The sequence below is a fragment of the Pelobates fuscus genome, chromosome 3, assembly GCF_036172605.1.
Source record: "Pelobates fuscus isolate aPelFus1 chromosome 3, aPelFus1.pri, whole genome shotgun sequence".
Taxonomy (NCBI): domain Eukaryota; kingdom Metazoa; phylum Chordata; class Amphibia; order Anura; family Pelobatidae; genus Pelobates; species Pelobates fuscus.
Window position 1 is genome coordinate 266,011,292 of NC_086319.1, and position 17,992 is coordinate 266,029,283.

Here is a 17,992-nt window from a genome sequence, read left to right on the forward strand (position 1 = left end):
GAGTGTGTGTAAGGAATGCATTGTGTGTTTCTGTGTGTGTAAGGGTTGCATGATTGTTTGTGTGATAGATGTCAATCTCTTTCTCCCCCACCCTCCCTTGTCACTCTCTTTCTCCCCCCTCCCTCCCTTGTTACTCTCTTCCCCCCTCCCTCCCTTGTCACTCTCTTTCCCCCCCTCCCTCCCTTGTCACTCTCTTTCACCCCCTCCCTCCCTTGTCACTCTCTTTCTCCCCCCTCCCTTGTCACTCTCTTTCCCCCCTCCCTCTCTTATCACTCTCTTTCTCCCCCTCCCTCCCTTGTCACTCTCTTTCTCCTCCTCCCCCTCCCCACTCTCTTTCTCCCCGCTCCCTCCCTTGTCACTCTCTTTCTCCCCCTCCCTCCCTTGTCACTCTCTTTCTCCCCCTCCCCACTCTCTTTCTCCCCCTCCCCACTCTCTTCCCCCCCCACTCTCTTTCTCCCCACTCCCCACTCTCTTTCTCCCCCTCCCCACTCTCTTTCTCCCCCCACCCACTCTCTTTCTCCCCCCACCTCTATTGTAGCGTGGCCGAGCTCTGTATGGTCCGCGGGTACAGGGAGCTTTTGGTTCCTGTACCCGGACGGACTAACAGGAAGTGCACACTCAGTGTGCACTTCATGTTAGTCCGGCCGGGTACAGGAGACAGATGCTCCCTGTACCCGCGGACCATACAGCGCTCGGCCACGCTACAGTGAGGGAGTGACAGGAGGGAGCGCTGCCCTCCTGTCAGCCCCTCTCCTCATGCTGTGCCTGGGCGGTGCGCCCTCATGGACGCACCAGCCCGGGCAAAGCTGCAGCTGCCTGAGGCTCTCTACAGAGCGCTCGGGCGGCTGCAGCATGAGGGGGGCCGGCGCTCCTGGTGGCGCCCCTTCCCAAGGGGCGCCCTAGGCGGCTGCCTAGTCCGCCTAACAGGTAGCGCCGGCCCTGGATAATCCTTAGCCGGGATGGATGCGTGATGCTTTCCCATGGGGTTTTACATGACACTGAATGTCCTCATGCATAATGTAAGGACGGCCCGCATCAGTTAGACAACCAAAAATCGCCTAAGAACCTGGAAGTCCCTCTAGCGGCTGTCTGATAGACAGCTACTAGATGTGGAGTTAACCCTTTAAGGTAAATATTGCAGTTTCTTAAACCTGCAATAATTACCTTTGCCGGCTTAAAGGACCTTGGACTATGCACCCAGACCATGTCAATGAGTTTAAGTGGTCTGGGTGCCTATAGTGTTCCTTTAACCCCTTAAGGACACATGACATGTGTGACATGTCATGATTCCCTTTTATTCCAGAAGTTTGGTCCTTAAGGGGTTAAAGACAACAGGGGAGGTACACTCATCTCCTTTCCCCATACTTCAGCACCAACAGATTCTCTCTTCAAGTGCTAGCAGTTAAACTCCTTGCCATGAACCACATTAGTTCTTAATGTAAGAACCTGCAAAATCCTCTGTAAATCTCCTGATACATAATCACATAGTAAATAAATACCCTTTCCCATAAGCTGTCATTAGTGATGGTTGTTACAAAATGGCAAAACGTTCCAGGTTATTTTACTTGTTTAGCACTTTACCCCAGAAAAGCACATGTTTGTTTCTTGATAAATCTTCCCCTATATGTCAGCTTTCTATCTTTAATAAAAACTAATCAGTGTGGCATGTCTCTCCAGAGCTACATCCCATGGTATTATTAGTATTATTAATAGGGTAATTTAGTCATTAATATCTGTTACATTTGATGCACATAGCACATGCGTTCTTCAATTTATTAAAATGCTTCTAGGAACATGTAACTGGAACATTTTACGTTAATTATAAGTGTGAGCTGTAATAATGTACCCATTGACTTGTTTTTACACTGTAATTGTATATTGTACTCTGTCCTTATCTCCTATCTATGTTTTACAACAGTTGTGCATTCACAGCATACACTTCTGGGCACGAGACTGCCCCCAAGAGGACATTGCCCACACATCATGCCTGACCCTGATAATATATAACTTTCAACTAACATTTACTTTTACTCAGTGAGGGTGGTGTAGGACTACATGTTCAGTGAGTGCAACCTTTCTGGTATTTTATAGTCTGTCAGTAATTTAAACTGGCATATAATTTTCTGAAACACCGTACTACACACTGGGTGATGTTATCTGTTTAATTATTATAATTCTGCGTAATATATGGTTCTATGGTAATACCATGGGCTGAGTGATAACAGTGCAGTATGGAACCCGTAAACTCCTGGCAAATAGCTGTGGCCAGAGTATTTCAGCCTTCTACAGCGAGTAAAATGTACGTTGGAAGAGGAGCTGAAGAGACAGAAATTGTGCTTTTCTGCTTCCTCAGCAGTTTGCTGGACTATCATTATTGGGAGGGAAGCTAAATGAAAGTGTTACTCCAAGCACAATGACCACTTCCGTGATTTGAAGTGGTCATAGTGCCTGGAGTCTGTATGTGCAGCATTCCCCTGTAAAGGCTGCGTATACAGAGCTTAACCCCTCTGCTCCGGGAGGTGTACTGTAACTCCTCCTTTGTTCAGCATTATCAGTGTATCACCAGCTAACTCTGAACTAGAGGCTAGCTAATGTCAATTCTAATGTCAAAACTTTTGTTGTACAGAATAACACTCATTGGTTGAGAGTGATCACCGGACGCTCTCAGCCAATAAATATCAGCCTAATGACATCTGATGCTCTGCAGAAGCCTGTCACTGGACCACCAGGGAGTCTTGGGGACCCAGATTAGGGAGCAAACATAGCACATCCATAGTCCAGTGTTGCCCTAAGATTGCAAAAATGCTAACCCTATTAGATAGAGAAAGACCTATCTCTTTCTACTCATGCACTTGACAGTTAAGTCACTACTTAAATAGTTAGCCAACTTGCAAAACTCAAACTAATATAGCCAAACTGTAATTGTAGCAGGTTGGAGATGACCTGCAGATAAGCTGCTCAGACATTGACACAACTGTATGCTGGGCAGAGCCTTAAATGCTCCCAGATAGAAATTTCAATACGACCCCTGAAGACACTACAGGACAACAGGAGCTTGCTGTACACTAGTTACTGTCAAAGAATTGGGGAGCTGATTGGTGTTATTTCCATGGAATGAACACAAAGTGACAAGAAACAAGTTGCACAGCAGTGGTAACACACACAGATTAATTTCACAGTGGACAAAAGGCTTTCAATTTATATAGCTGGTTCATATGTATAGGTGTTTGCACGGATTTGCAGGAGTTTGGGGAGAGCTCCTTTAATATAAGTTTTGTTTCTGTAAAACACTGGCATATTCATCATTTTTGCATACTATTAGCAGTTTTATTGCTGTGGAGCTTTGTGATCCCTCACACAATTTACATTACTGTACATTACCCTGAATTGTAATTATCTAGAACAGATTACTCAAGAGTGGCTATTAATGTATCTATGTGTGTATGTGCATGCAGTTAAATGGATCTTTGAGAAAGGATAACTGTATGCATTTGTGAGGCTAATTAGATGTTTGCAAGTGGATAATTATGCATGTGTGACTAATCAATTGTGTGTTTGTGTGGACAAGGAGGGGCCCACAAAACTGCCTCACCCAGGCCCCAACAAAAAGTAATAGTGGCCCTGGATCTTGCCCATGTTTGACTTGAACCACCCATTTCATCTTCAAAGGGAGGGACAGAGGTTGATTGATAGGTCAGTAAGTGTTCCAAATTCACTGTTATTATCATATACCTATGTGTTAATAATAGATATTTCATACCCCCTGCCATGTATACAATTCCAGGTCAGAATACTCATACATCACTCAGGCCAGCTGCATAGAGCAGCATTTGTATATAGGGGCTCATTGAGAGGCAAGAGGCCAAGGATAAATAAAAGACACAAGTAATTGTAACATGCAGATCATGCCAGAAGAGGTGATGAGGGCTGTGCATAAATTAAACTACAGGCTTATTTAATCAATAGGCTAGCTCAATTACAACTCACTGCACCCTAATTGGTGGTTACATTCTCCAGATTTTACTTTAATCACTTGAAAAAAAAGCAGTTTTTAACTTTGGAATTTACCATAAATATTGCCAATACTTACCAAATAGTTACTATTCAAAACATTGTCATCTAAATTGTGTATTACAAATGTTAAAATAGTTCGGAAGAACAGAGTCATTGTAGGCAGCACTGTTTCTAGTGACAGTTTGAACTTTGTGCTGTTAGGGTTAGGATTCAGAGGTACTTGGGCTTAGATAGTTCTTAAAGTTAGGGGAGGTAAGGGTTAGAAAAACATATCGTAATCCAGAAATACTACTTGATCAAATCATGGAAACATTAGACAAGACAGCTAGTGGTAATATATTAATGGGAGGTGATTTCAATAGTGTCATGGATTCAAGAAAAGATAGAAGTCACAAACAAACAGGAAACTCCAAGTAATTAAATAGTTACCCATATAATTTAGCAGACTTTATTGCCAAAAATACTCTTTACGACTGTTGGAGGATATTTAATCCCAATGAAAGGGACTATACTTTCTTTTCTCATGTCCACCAGACATATTCACGTATTGACATGTTTTTTGTAAAAGTAGGCTTTTTAGATTCTATTGTTAAAGCAAACATTGGTTCTATAATACTATCGGATCATGCTCCTATATTCTTGAAAATAAAATCTAAAGATAATTTTAGACCTAGGACAAGGTGGAGACTTAATGAAAGTCTACTGAAAGTTGACCATATCAGGGAATCTATTATAATTGAAATTGAGAACTTTTTAAATAATAACAACAATGGAGAAGTCTCAGGCCCTATGGTGTGGTGTACTCTAATAAAAAGTTTTATTAGAGGATTATTAATTAAATATGGTTCTGAACTTAAAAGAAAGAAGGGTGATACTCTTCAAAAATTAAGAATTAAATTGGCTGAGAAAGAATATTTAAATAAAAAAGCAACAACTAAAGAGCTAACTGAAGAAATAATTACATTGAAATTATCTATCAAAGACAAATTATATGATTTAGTTAATAAGAACCTTACGTTCCTTAAACAAAAATGGTACCACAATAGTAACAAAATAAATAGAGACCTCTCAAATAAACTTAAAAACTATAATAAAGATAAGTCTATAAAAAAAAAAAAAATTTCAGGAGACTCCCATTTAATTCTACCAAATGATATTGCTAAGGCATTTGTGCACTACTATAGTTCTCTGTATAATTTGGATGAAGTTAAAGCTACTGATCTAGAAATTGATAGATTCCTAAGTAGCCTCAAACTCCCTAGAATAAAAACTTCAAATCTCCAATTCTATTAACGGAGATTATTGAGGCAATAAACAACTTAAAACCAATAAAGCGCCTGGCCCTGATGGGTACCCGGCAATATTTTATAAAACCTTTCTTAATCCTATTTCCTCTATTTTATTAGAAATGTTTACAAAGGTATCTATAGACTCTCCTTTCCCAAAAGAAATGATGATAGCTTCAATTATACCTATTCCAAAGCCCGACAAAGATCCTACTCTAATTACTAATTATAGACCGATCTCATTGATCAATACGGATATAAGAATGTTTTTTAGTATATTGGCCAATCGACTTAAAGATACCATAAATTATGTAATTGGAGTAGACCAGTCGGGTTTTGTAAAGGGAAGAAGTACTACTGATAATACTCGTAGGATTTTTAATTTAATACATAGAATGGATGAAAATAGATTGGGTTCGGTGGTTATGGCCCTCGATGCCGAAAAGGCCTTTGACAGGGTCAATTGGAGATTCCTTGACTCTGTCATGGGCCGGTTCGGTATCGTGGGCCAATTTAGGAGTAAGACTATGACACTATACAAGAACGCTTCAGCAAAAATTAGTAATCCTTTTTTTGATTCAGATATCTTTGAAATTAATAATGGTACTAGGCAAGGCTGTCCATTGGCCCCGCTACTATACATATTGTCAATAGAACCACTGTCTGCCCTGATCAGGCAAAACATCAATATAAAAGGAGTAGAAATGCGAGATAGAGATGTTAAAATAACCCTGTTTGCAGATGATATTATTCTTACTTTAGTTAACCCCCAGGTATCAATTGCACATCTATTAGGAGATATAGCCATATATAGTTCTTTTTCTAATTACAAAATCAATATGAAAAAAACTCAAATTCTATCTCATATGTTAAGCGATGTTGAAAAAGAAATAATAGCTAAACAGTTTCATTTAGTCTGGGCTAAAGATGAGATTGACTACTTGGGGATAAAGAGTTCTCTTGACATTGCTAGTGTAATTCAATCGAACTATGAAAATTTACAACATCAAATTATAAGATGGAAATGACTAGAACCCTCTTGGATCGGTAGAATAAACATGGTTAAAGCATTTTTGATACCGAAACTTCTATATCTTTTTAGGGCAATTCCTTTTAGAATTAAGTTAGAAATGCTTAACCGGTTTCAAAGTTTATTCTCCAACTACATATGGGCTAATAAACCCCCTAGGATTGCATTTGAAATACTGCGTAGAAGCTACCCGAAAGGGGATATAGCTTTTCCGGATGTATATAGGATCCATGAAGCCTGTAAAGCATCTCAGTTATTAATGTGGATGAATACGGATCAAGACATCTCACCATGGTTTAGTATAGAACAAGAAAGTAGTCCCAAGTATAAATTACCTATTCTTGTGTGGATAGGCTTATTAGATTTAGTTGTACTGGAGAAAAATCTCTTTTCCAATAATATTCTAAATGATATGGTTATAACTTCAAAAATACTTATGAAGAAACTTAATTTGAAAGATAGAATATTCTATGATACCCCAGTAGAAGTTTTACGATATACATTGATAGATTTAGATATTAAACCCTGGCTCCAACTAGGGATAAGTAAGATTTCAGATTTATGTGAAGGATATAAATTGATTACACTCAACCAATCACATTTAAAATATAACATACCTACAAGTGATATATTTAAATATCTAAGATTAAAGAATTTTTTAATGTCTAAATTAATATTTAAAGAACATTATATAACCTTCCAAATTGCTAATAGTCAAAAAAAAAAGGGAGCATCGCTAGATATTCTAGACTATTCGATCTAATGGACCAGGATTTTAAAATCCCTCCCTTTAACAAATGGGAAATTGATATTGGCAAATCTTTACCTTTTATAGAGTGGACTAGAGGTATTCAACTAGTAAAACAATCTATTCATAACGTATCATTACTAGAAACTCACTTTAAATTAATTTATAGATGGTATCTTGTCCCAGTTAGAATGCATAAGATCGATCCTACTCATAGTAAAATATGTTGGAGGTGTGGATTAGAAGATGGTACTATATATCATATATGGTGGGAATGTTCTAGACTAAACAATTTAAAAATACAGATGTTTGATTTGGTAAAATCTTTATGCCATGACATAAATTAAATTAGTCCACAAATGTGTCTATTTAATATCGGCCTCCCTACACAGGATAATAATCTAAGTAGACTTCTGACCCACGTTTTCTCTGCAGTCAAAATTAACATCGCTAGATGTTGGAAATCTCCTACACCTCCTTACTGGATAGAAATTATGGCTCAAATTGAATTTCGGCATAAAATGGAGACGAGTTATTTTTTTAACTCGCTACCTAGGAAAAATTGAAAAGTTTGGTCCCTCTGAACTTCCAAATATACTAGTAGGACTTAACTATATCTCTGGACTGTTCTCTCCTCTCTCCACCGGCCAAAATTTTAAATTTTGAATTTTGAATTTTGAATTTAAGCTTGTACTTGTATTTGTGCTTGTTATATATGTTGTGGTTTTCTTTTTAACTCGCTACCTAGGAAAAATGGAAAAGTTTGGTCCCTCTGAACTTCCAAATATACTAGTAGGACTTAACTATATCTCTGGACTGTTCTCTCCTCTCTCCACCGGCCAAAATTTTAAATTTTGAATTTTGAATTTTGAATTTAAGCTTGTACTTGTATTTGTGCTTGTTATATATGTTGTGGTTTTCTTTTTCTTTTTCTTTTTTTCGTTTTGTTCTAATGTTTATATGTAATCTAAATATTTGAAATCTCCTATATAATAATTCGACAGGTATTATCACCTATATTGTATGTGTATATAAATATATGACGTCTTTATCTATTGTTACAGTTTTGATACACTTGGATTAATGAGGTTATATGGGATAAGCAAATTTGCTTTTTATGTACTTGTTGAAATTTTTTATTGAATAAATATGATAAATACAAAAAGAAAAAAAAAATAATAAACGTGCAAAAAAAAAAAACCAAACAAACATAAAGTAAGAGGTACCTGCATACATGATGCTGTGGACTTCAACTCCCTTTATCATCATTCATTGAACTGGCAGTACACACCTCCAGTATGTATGGAGTAGAGCAGGGGCTGTCCAAAAGGTTTGTCCCCAGATGGAGAACTACAACTCCCATGATGCTTTGCATGCCTTTAGAATGACAAAGCATCATGGAAGCTATAGTTTAAAACATCTGGGGATCTACTATTTGGACGTCCCTGGAGTAGACCGATGAAGCCCCAGTATAGAACCAACCTTACAGCACAATGGTGCATTGCTATTTGATTTTTTTATTTTTTATTTTTTTTTTATCAATAAAACATCATTACTAAGTCAGCATAATGTTTCCCAATTTTTTGAAGTCTACACTTTTAAAGTGAATGCAGAAAACATGTTCTTCAATGCTCTGAACCTTCTACTAAACAAGGAATATATGGATAGGAAAACGTGACAAAGAAAAGTGTGTTTCATGCTGAAGAGGTTGTTAAAGCCTCCTAACTACATATTATAAAAATAACCTTTCTTATATGACAAAAAGAAATTGTATGCCTGCTCTAGATCTTGCTGATAGATAGCAACTCAGACAGGCAAAATGACATGAAGACACTGACATGCTGATAATGGCTGTCTTCAAATACTTTTTGTACCTATAAACTAGCAGACTGATTAAAGCATAAACATTACACAGTAACATAGCAATTCAACAAAGGAGAAAGAGGAAGTATTAGATAAAAGGGTATTATAAAACAATTGGCATTCAGGATAGATGGAATGTACACACAGTATACATGCAATACCACATTATGAGCTCTGATTTTACTGATTGTTTTCAAATATTGCAATGTTTCTTGTTTGACACTTTTAACATAAAAATATTTTACAGAAATGGTACTAGGCACCCAGTTAAGGCTAACTAACACTGCAAGCCATGGACATACATCTATCCTGAAAAACAAATAATTTAAAATAAATCAGACATTTTACAATGTGCACTTTAGATTTCTTTAGCAGTATTGTCTGCCATAACAGTCTGTTTTTCTATAATTTATTATGTGCACAGTTTTGCACACTACATCACAGTTATCTGTACTGTGTTGTTTATTTTTAAGGTGAGTTTTGGCTTGTTAGATTGAATTAAACTGAAACAGTCTTTCTGCTATCAAGCACAGTGTTAGCTAGTGTTGCCAAGAGATCATGTTTTCCTGATCAATTATCACTATTGTGTACTGATGGGCTATGCATGAAATGTACTACCTTGGAAAAAGTAGAATTAAAAGGCTTCAGGAGGAAAATGAATAATTCGTTTCTATACTAGGGGTTCCAACACGGATTTTTTGATTAGTGAGTAGATTCCCCTTCTTCATATGAACTGAATATGGGGCAACACGTTTTAGGTGGTGACTATCAGTATGATAGTCTGGAACACATGGTGTATCTGGAAATCCTATCTGTATTTGTATACTTTTATATCAGACATCACTGTACTGATAATGAAAATGAAAAAACGACCTGTATGACTAGGATTTCATTTAACGAGTGAGGTAAATATTTATATTGTTAGTGACAGATTTAAAAAGAGACACAGACTAGGTAACGAATGATGGAAAAGAGAGATGGCATGCCAGGAGTTAATATAGGAAATTCAGCTGTAAATTCCCAGGGAGATCTGAATAAATGCTACCTCACGTGACATGGGGAGTAGTGGATTGGTGGAGTAAGCATCCAGCAGAGAGGGTATAGAGTAGCACAGCAATGCAAACTTAAACTATTACAATGATAATAGATACACTTGATACACATAATTGTAGGAATCTAGAGATACGTTAGATATATTTTAGCAAATACATAAATAACTACACATTATTAAAATATACCCAACTAGTAAATTATTTATATTCCAGCTATCACCCAGTTCGTTTTAATGTTATTTTAAACACTGTAACATACTGCATTTAGCAGTTGATAGAAAAAATATAACTAATATATTAAGCTATTTATTAGTATATTAGTTAAAATATCGATCGTCCCTGTCTAAAGTCTAATGAAACAGAACGATTCTATCACACTGGTAGCTCACAACCTTTGTGCACTATTCATAACGCTCAGCCAGCAGATGTCTGCCCGAATCTTATGGAAAAAGAAGGGCAAAATCATTCCTAGATTGTTATCCTGGCATTGCACTAACAACGTGGAGCTTTTATATGTATTTAAAGATATTATTTTATGTAATAATATTCCAGGATAAATCTTCTAGCCCCATCCCTACCTCCTTACACACACAAACACACAGACACCATTCTCCTGTCCACTGTCCTCTATGTTCCAGCTCAGTAGTAAACTGCAATGTTATTCTCACAGTTCTCAGCACAGTTTAGACTGAAACTGGATGCTGTCACTTTAAATGCTGTAAGAGCTGCGGCTCCTCCCAAAAAGAGATCACTGCCAAATTGAAGTGAGCGGCAGCACAGTCTGGAACTCCAAGTTCTTCAGAGCTGATCTGGTCCCGGGACATGGCACACGCTGCTGTCTTCTCCATGGAGCTGAGGCTTATGTTCACCCCACAGTATGGAACCCAGGACTAAGCTGGAAGACAACCCCTTCACCATGGATTCCTTCCAGATACTCAACAACAGTTTAACAGATGGCAACAGTAGCACCACTGGACAAAGCCCCAAGTGGTTGATGGGAGCAGGTCTGACCTTTATGATCTTGATCATTGTTTTTGGAAACCTGATGGTCATCATTGCCATAGCCAAGACCCCTAGACTACAAACCATGACCAATGTCTTCATTACATCCTTGGCTTGTGCTGACTTGATCATGGGACTTCTTGTGGTGCCACCTGGTGCAACCTTGCTGGTGAGTGGGGTCTGGCTCTTTGAAACCACAGTGTGTGAACTCTGGACATCTGTGGATGTCCTCTGTGTGACAGCCAGCATAGAGACCTTGTGTGTGATAGCTGTAGACAGATACATTGCCATCACTTCACCACTGAAGTATGAAATGCTAGTGACCAAGGTGAGGGCAAGGCTGGTGGTATGTTTTGTTTGGGCCATTTCTGCCTTGATCTCCTTCCTACCTATAATGAATCACTGGTGGAGGGACAATTACAATGAAGAAGCCAAGAAATGCTATGATGACCCACAGTGCTGCGAATTTGTCACCAACATGTCCTATGCTATAATTTCGTCCACAATGTCCTTCTATGTGCCCTTAGTCATCATGATTTTTGTGTATGGAAAAGTATTTATAGTGGCCACCAAACAAGTCAACCTGATAGAAAAGGACAAAATCAGGTTTAATGGGACACCTGTGCCATCTGCAAAGAGTGGCAGGACTTCCAAAAGAAGGCCATCTGGGCTGCTAGCCATCAAGGAACATAAAGCACTCAAGACTTTAGGCATCATCATGGGCACCTTCACCCTTTGCTGGTTGCCTTTCTTTGTGGCCAACATAATCAAGGTTTTCTGCAAATCTTTGATAAATGACAGTGTGTTTCTGTTTTTGAACTGGTTGGGCTATGTCAACTCTGGGCTTAACCCCATCATTTATTGCAGAAGTCCAGATTTTAGGAAAGCCTTCAAAAAGCTACTTTTTTGTCCTAGGACTGGAGACCAAAACAGACATACCTTGCCCAAGGACCTCAAGATTTCACATTATACTTCCAGCACCCAACTAGACTGTGAAGGGAACAAGCATGTGACAGATAGACATGAAGGCAATGGAAGCCTTAGTAGCAGTAGCCGGTGTAGTAGCAGGACAGAGGAGAGGAGCCTGAAGACTAGCAATGGGAACTCCTACCAACATGAGCAGTCTAATAACATGTAAGCTACCGATGAAGTCCTAATCTCTAGGGCTCTGGGTGTTGCATGACAACTGAGGCAGTAGTGTTTAGTGCTGGCTTGAGTCTCTATGGGTAAATTGAAAAGACAGATCTATAGTGAATGGAACCAGTTTTCTGTTCAGAAACACAATGCTGCTTTATGTGTGCTAATAAGAGAGAGTGAGTGTGTGTATATTAAACTTATGCATTTGTAATCTGAATTTTGGGTCATTCATTCATGGGTTTATTCTCTAAACACCAAACTGTAGTGAATTGAAAAATAATTCAGAGTTTGGTAAAAAAAAAGCTGGTTTGGAAAAATTAACCAGTATAGACATAGCTTGGCTATTTTTGACTCTAATTATGCATTTTTTTTTCAATTTGATACAATTTGGGGTTTATTCACCACATATTGAGCTGTAGTGAACTAAATTGGTGATTAGAGAAATAGAAACTAATGGAGTTTATTTACTAAATACTGAATTGTAGTGATAGTAAAAAAATAAAATAATGCACAATTCATCAGGGCTGGTTAAGCATCAAATGTGTTCCAAAAGCTGCTGTGCTGCCTTAGGATGCTAAGGCTAATACACCTTTTTTCAAGAACTACAACTCACATGATGTAAGCTCTGTAAATGAATTTGCCTCAAGGCTAATTCCCAACTTTTGCAGAACTACAACTCATATGATGCTTACCTGGCAAGGTAAATCCTGCAAGGATATCCCAAGCTGTTGCTGAATTGCAACTCCTATGAGGCTTTGACAGCAGAGCTGGCTATGCATCAAGGGTCTTAAAAAGCTACCGATCAGACTTAGGCAAAATGCAAATCCTCAGCTATTTCAGAACTGCAGCTCCCATGCTACTTAGCCAGCAGGTCTGGCCAAGCATGAGGGGTGTTTCAGTTTTTCAACTGCTGAGGATCAGCCTTTGCATGCAAGTCTTATGACTTATTTGTTGATGAAATATAATATATAAGTTCCATGCAAAATATGCATTATTCATTAAGAATTGCTTTTTTGATTGTCACATTAAAAGGAAGCTTTTCACTGAAGACTGTTTATGCAGTCTATAGCAGTTGGTAATAAATAAACCCTCTTTTAGTCCGACATTCCAAAATTTGGATTATCAAATTAAACAGGGAATAAAGTAGCACAGGAAATTCTCCAGGCACTCAATGTGTTAAAGCCGCTGCAGCTTGAGTGCCTGGAATTTCTTGTGCTGCTTTGTCGTTGTGGGATTGCTGGTCCTACTCCGGAGCACCAGGTGGCTGCTGGGATTGAGTGCGGCTCCTATTACCATTTTTGCATTAAACAGGGAATATACACAAACAATTGCTTTTGGATTCTGATATTAAAAGGGGTCTTATTCTCTAAGCACTGCTTTTGTAATTCAAAACGATCCTTTGTGAATAGCAATTTTAATCTGACAATCCATAATTAATCCTTAGTTCTCAGAATACAACATTTTCTTTACAAAAGTTTCCATTTTCTATTGGCATTTTTAAAGCGTTTAGTCAATAAGGTTGGGATTTTCATTTTGAGATTTAAAAGCTTTCTTCTTTAACACTAATATTTTAATTGACATGTTGAAAGACCTTGAATAAAAAAGTTTGCTTTTTGAAGTGCAATATTAATCTTGCAGCTCTATCTGACTAAGCAACATGGGATTTGTATTTTTGCAATAGCAGGGAAGAGGTTTTGCCTTGCATCCATAGTCAGAACTGCAACATTAAACAAAGCAATAGGGGTGTGCTGAAAAGAGATCCTTATCGTTAATATTCTATGTCTTCAGAGATGGTGAACATATATAGAGATAAATCAAGGGCACCATATAGTGCAAATTGATTGGTAACTGTGCATAAACCAACAATATCTAACGCAAAATCATTCTACACACAACATCTAAAAGTAACAACAGAAAACACTTCAAGTGTAATATGTATTTTTAACTTTAAAAGACTAAAAGAAAAGGCACTAAAGGAATATAATAAATAATACATAGTAAATAATAAACAAGTGCAATAAGCATATATACAAAAATAGAAGCGGGGTCTTCTATAATCTGGTGGGACTAGCCTGGGAGTGGGCAACCTTCGGTGCTCCAGATGTTATGGACTACATCGAGCCTGAATTTTTATCAGTATTATGGCTGTAAGAGCATTATGGGAGATGCCTGCCGCTTACTCCCTCTGTTTTCCCTCATGTGCAATTTTTGTTTTAACTTTTTTGATTAAGCAAAGGAGCTCTTTAACTTACATCTGTCTGGATATTGTTTGTGTTAAGGCATCCCCTGTCTGGCAAACTGTTTACTTCACCATTGGTGGTTAAGCATCATGGGAATTGAAGTTCTGCAATAGCACAAGAATAACCATGTGGTTTCTGTACTGCCAAATGCTTGATGCTTGATGCTGCGCAAAGAGCCAATCAGAGGATTCTCATTGAGAAGCCTCTGAGTCTGTGAGCATGGCATGCACACATATGTCTGATCTCAGGTCTCAAGATCCGAAGACACTGGTCTAAGGCTGTTTGATTTACAGCCAGGGAAGTGTCATAGAAATCAGCACTTTTATACTGTGGTATAAATAGGATACTTCTTTACCATAATGGATTTCAACAAGGTGAAGTGCTTTATGGGCGAGGAGTGGTCCTTCAACTAACTCATTGAATAATGAAATTCAGTTTTTCCAAATCAGAATAAAATTTCACACAATATAATTCAGACAAACAATTATTTTGCCACAAGTGACAAAATCATTGTTTGTCTGAATTATAATTTGTATACATATATATATAGTATACTTGTGGCAAAATCATTGTTTGTCTGAATTAAATTGTGTGAATTTTTATTCTGATTTGGAAAAAACTGAATTTCATTATTCAATGAGTTAGTTGAAGGTGAATATGACATGGTGAGTAACACTTGGTGTCTTTTTTTTTCTCTTGAATATACATTCTTGTTATCCTGAAGAAAGTTTGTGCCATCAAACTAAAACCTTGACTAAATAAATAGCATAGCTTCAATGTAGTGAGGTGTGGTGTGTGTGTGTGTGTGTGTGTGTATACACACACACACATATATATATATATATATATATATATATATATATATATATATAAACCAGCAACTTTAAAGCTCATAGATTTTCATTTAAACACCTAATCTACTAAAAAAAACAATGGGGGGCATACACTAGCCTTGGGTGGGAAATCTAAAAGCTCGTGGTACTGTGTTTTAAAATAATGATTGTATTGGTTACATTTTACGTAACTACTGCAAAAGCATTAAAGGTGATCTTAAGTATGAATGAATATATTGCCAATGCAAGCAATCCTGTCGATTGATATTATTCTGATGTCAATGTGTTTCAAGACTCATAAACACAATACTATGCATATTAACTGGAAATGCAATTTAAACCAGAGAAACGGGCAATGTCTCATCTGCCAATCAAAGAGTTAATTTTCCAGTTGGGTTTAGGAGGACCTGTTTGAGCATGGTGCCCTGTTAAACCACTCATTATAGTGAGGGTCACCTCAGTTCATGTTGAGAGGACTTGATAAACTATATTGGGGTCGGCTTACAGTGAATTGTGTTTAGCTCGCCTCTCAATTGCAAAATCTAGAATAAAGCAGCTAACATATTATTATTAAAATATTATTTTCCACTTCTAATATTTTGTATTACATTATGTTGGTTGTCAAAAAATCCCCAGCTCCTAATCAACTAAATAGTCTATGTTCCTACTAATAGAATTTAAGGAAATCTTTCATAAACATTTTCTATAATAATTTTTATATTTGAAGTACAGCTTTAAGTAATATACTGCAATGCATCACAGCAGTAAGGGATACTGTATTAATGACACATCCTTTGGGAATTAATACTTTTGCTATTACTTTTAAATAAGTGCGCCAGGTGTTTTTAAAAATAGTTTAAATGGTTCATGATGTGATAGACAGAAACCTGTGCCTCAAATTTCTATATATTTTTTTTCCAAATCTCCACAATTCACTGTGCAATATAAAGCTCAAAAACGTTTTAATAGATTAATTTTCATACATTTATAAAATATACATGATATATTATTTTATATTATTATATTTAGGTATTGGAAAAATAATGATCCTGGAAATTAATTTGTGATGTTTTCAGTTCTGTATATAGTAATTAAAAACTATGAAAATCTCAAAATAATTGATATTGCGTTTGCTGTTATTCACTAAACAAAATTAGGTATTTCTCCTGCACTCTAACTTGTTTAAATCCTCATGGTGTGAATATTTAGTCTGATAAGGCATGACAGGAAGCATAGTGAAAAGAGTTCCACATTCATTACTGTGAGTTTTATTGCTCAATGATATAAAACATAACACATTACCTCTACTCCCAAGTGTCCCTATTTAGGAGGGACAGTCCCTATTTTGGGCCCAAATCCCTCTGTCCCTCTTTTCTATCTTAAGGTCCCTCTTTTTCAGGAGCTCCTTATTGTTGGTGTGTCTGAGTGTATAACAGAGCTAAGTACCAATAATGCTCCCAGTAATGTGTCTTTAAATTACAGTAAATGTGATTAGAAATCAGTCTGAGTAAATAAGATATATTCCTCTTGTTGTAAGGAACATTTTAGTTGCATAAATAAACATTTCAGAACAATTTCACCCCTGACCAGACACCTACACACACCCCTAATATTAATGTGTCCCTCTTTGTCCATTTGAAATGTTGGGAGGTACGCAAACCTTTGTGTTTTAGTTCTGTGGTTTTCTGCATTGCAGTTTTATCCACAACATAGTGCTGTATTTATATAGATTTAACACTGTGTGATATACTTACACACAGCACCTATTTGAGTTTTATTGGGATGTATTAATTCACATGTAAGGGGGGAAGAGGGGAGGGGAGGGTGGTTAGTATCGATAACACTATAGGGTCTGTAATACATGTTTGTGTTCCTGACCCTATAATGTTCCTTTAAAGCTAATTTTAATGCTGTGATGTACTCCGATGCAATCATACACACTAAGCAATATTACTGTGAGTTTTATTGCTGTGGTGCTCTGTTGTAAACTGATATACACTTTGAGATATAGAGATCAGGGATATCTTCATATGCTCCAGATAATTGTCCATTTTATTGCTCGGGACACATTCTCACACATTACACTATCCTTTAAGTTTATTACTGCAAAGCTCTACAATACACACAAATATGCCACACTACTTTTACTCATGCACACAACACATTCATTTATGTTTTATGCTGTTTTTTGGGGATCTGAATTGAACTGAAATGCCCCACGTACTGTTGCAGGTTTTATTGCTAAATACACTCTTACCCACAACACAACTGCTGTGAGCTTATGGCTTTGAAGATTTATTTAATTATAACATATTTTACCAGGAGAGATACACTGAGATTTCTCTCGTTTTCAAGTATGTCCTGGGTAAGATCAGTGATATATTCAAAATAATTTATTTTCCTTCTAATATTTATACTCATTTATAGTCATACTAATTTTGTTGATGTGGAGGTCATATACACCACACATTTGAATACATACATTGAATACACACACTCTTTGCTGTTTATTGCTTTATAGCTCTACACTATACTTATACACTCTGAACATTACTGTGAGTTTCAATGCTGTGGAGCGCTGTAATACATTGCAAACATTACTGTGAGCTTTTTGCTGTGGAACTCACAGACATTCACCTTTTTGATCGCAATTGACTTGTTGCTCTGTTCCCACTTATACACCATGAACAAGGTTCTCTAAAGTCACCCATCTCAATGAAGTGGTCTTGGGAGCAGTGGTCCTGTCCTTTTAACCCTTCAATGTAAACATTGCAGTGGTATTCCAGT

The 17,992-nt window shown here is 37.2% G+C and overlaps 1 protein-coding gene across 2 annotated transcripts in view; it reads left to right on the forward strand.

Moving 5' to 3' along the window:
• The first annotated feature begins 10,759 nt into the window (after nt 1-10,759).
• The window catches only part of LOC134601097 (beta-4C adrenergic receptor-like), a 69,189-nt gene continuing 61,956 nt past the window's right edge, over nt 10,760-17,992 (forward strand). For both annotated transcript variants that reach the window (XM_063445527.1, XM_063445528.1), the window contains exon 1: nt 10,760-12,129. In XM_063445527.1, the coding sequence (XP_063301597.1) occupies nt 10,871-12,129 (1,259 nt within the window). In that variant the 5' untranslated portion in view covers nt 10,760-10,870. The remainder of the gene's footprint in view (nt 12,130-17,992) is intronic.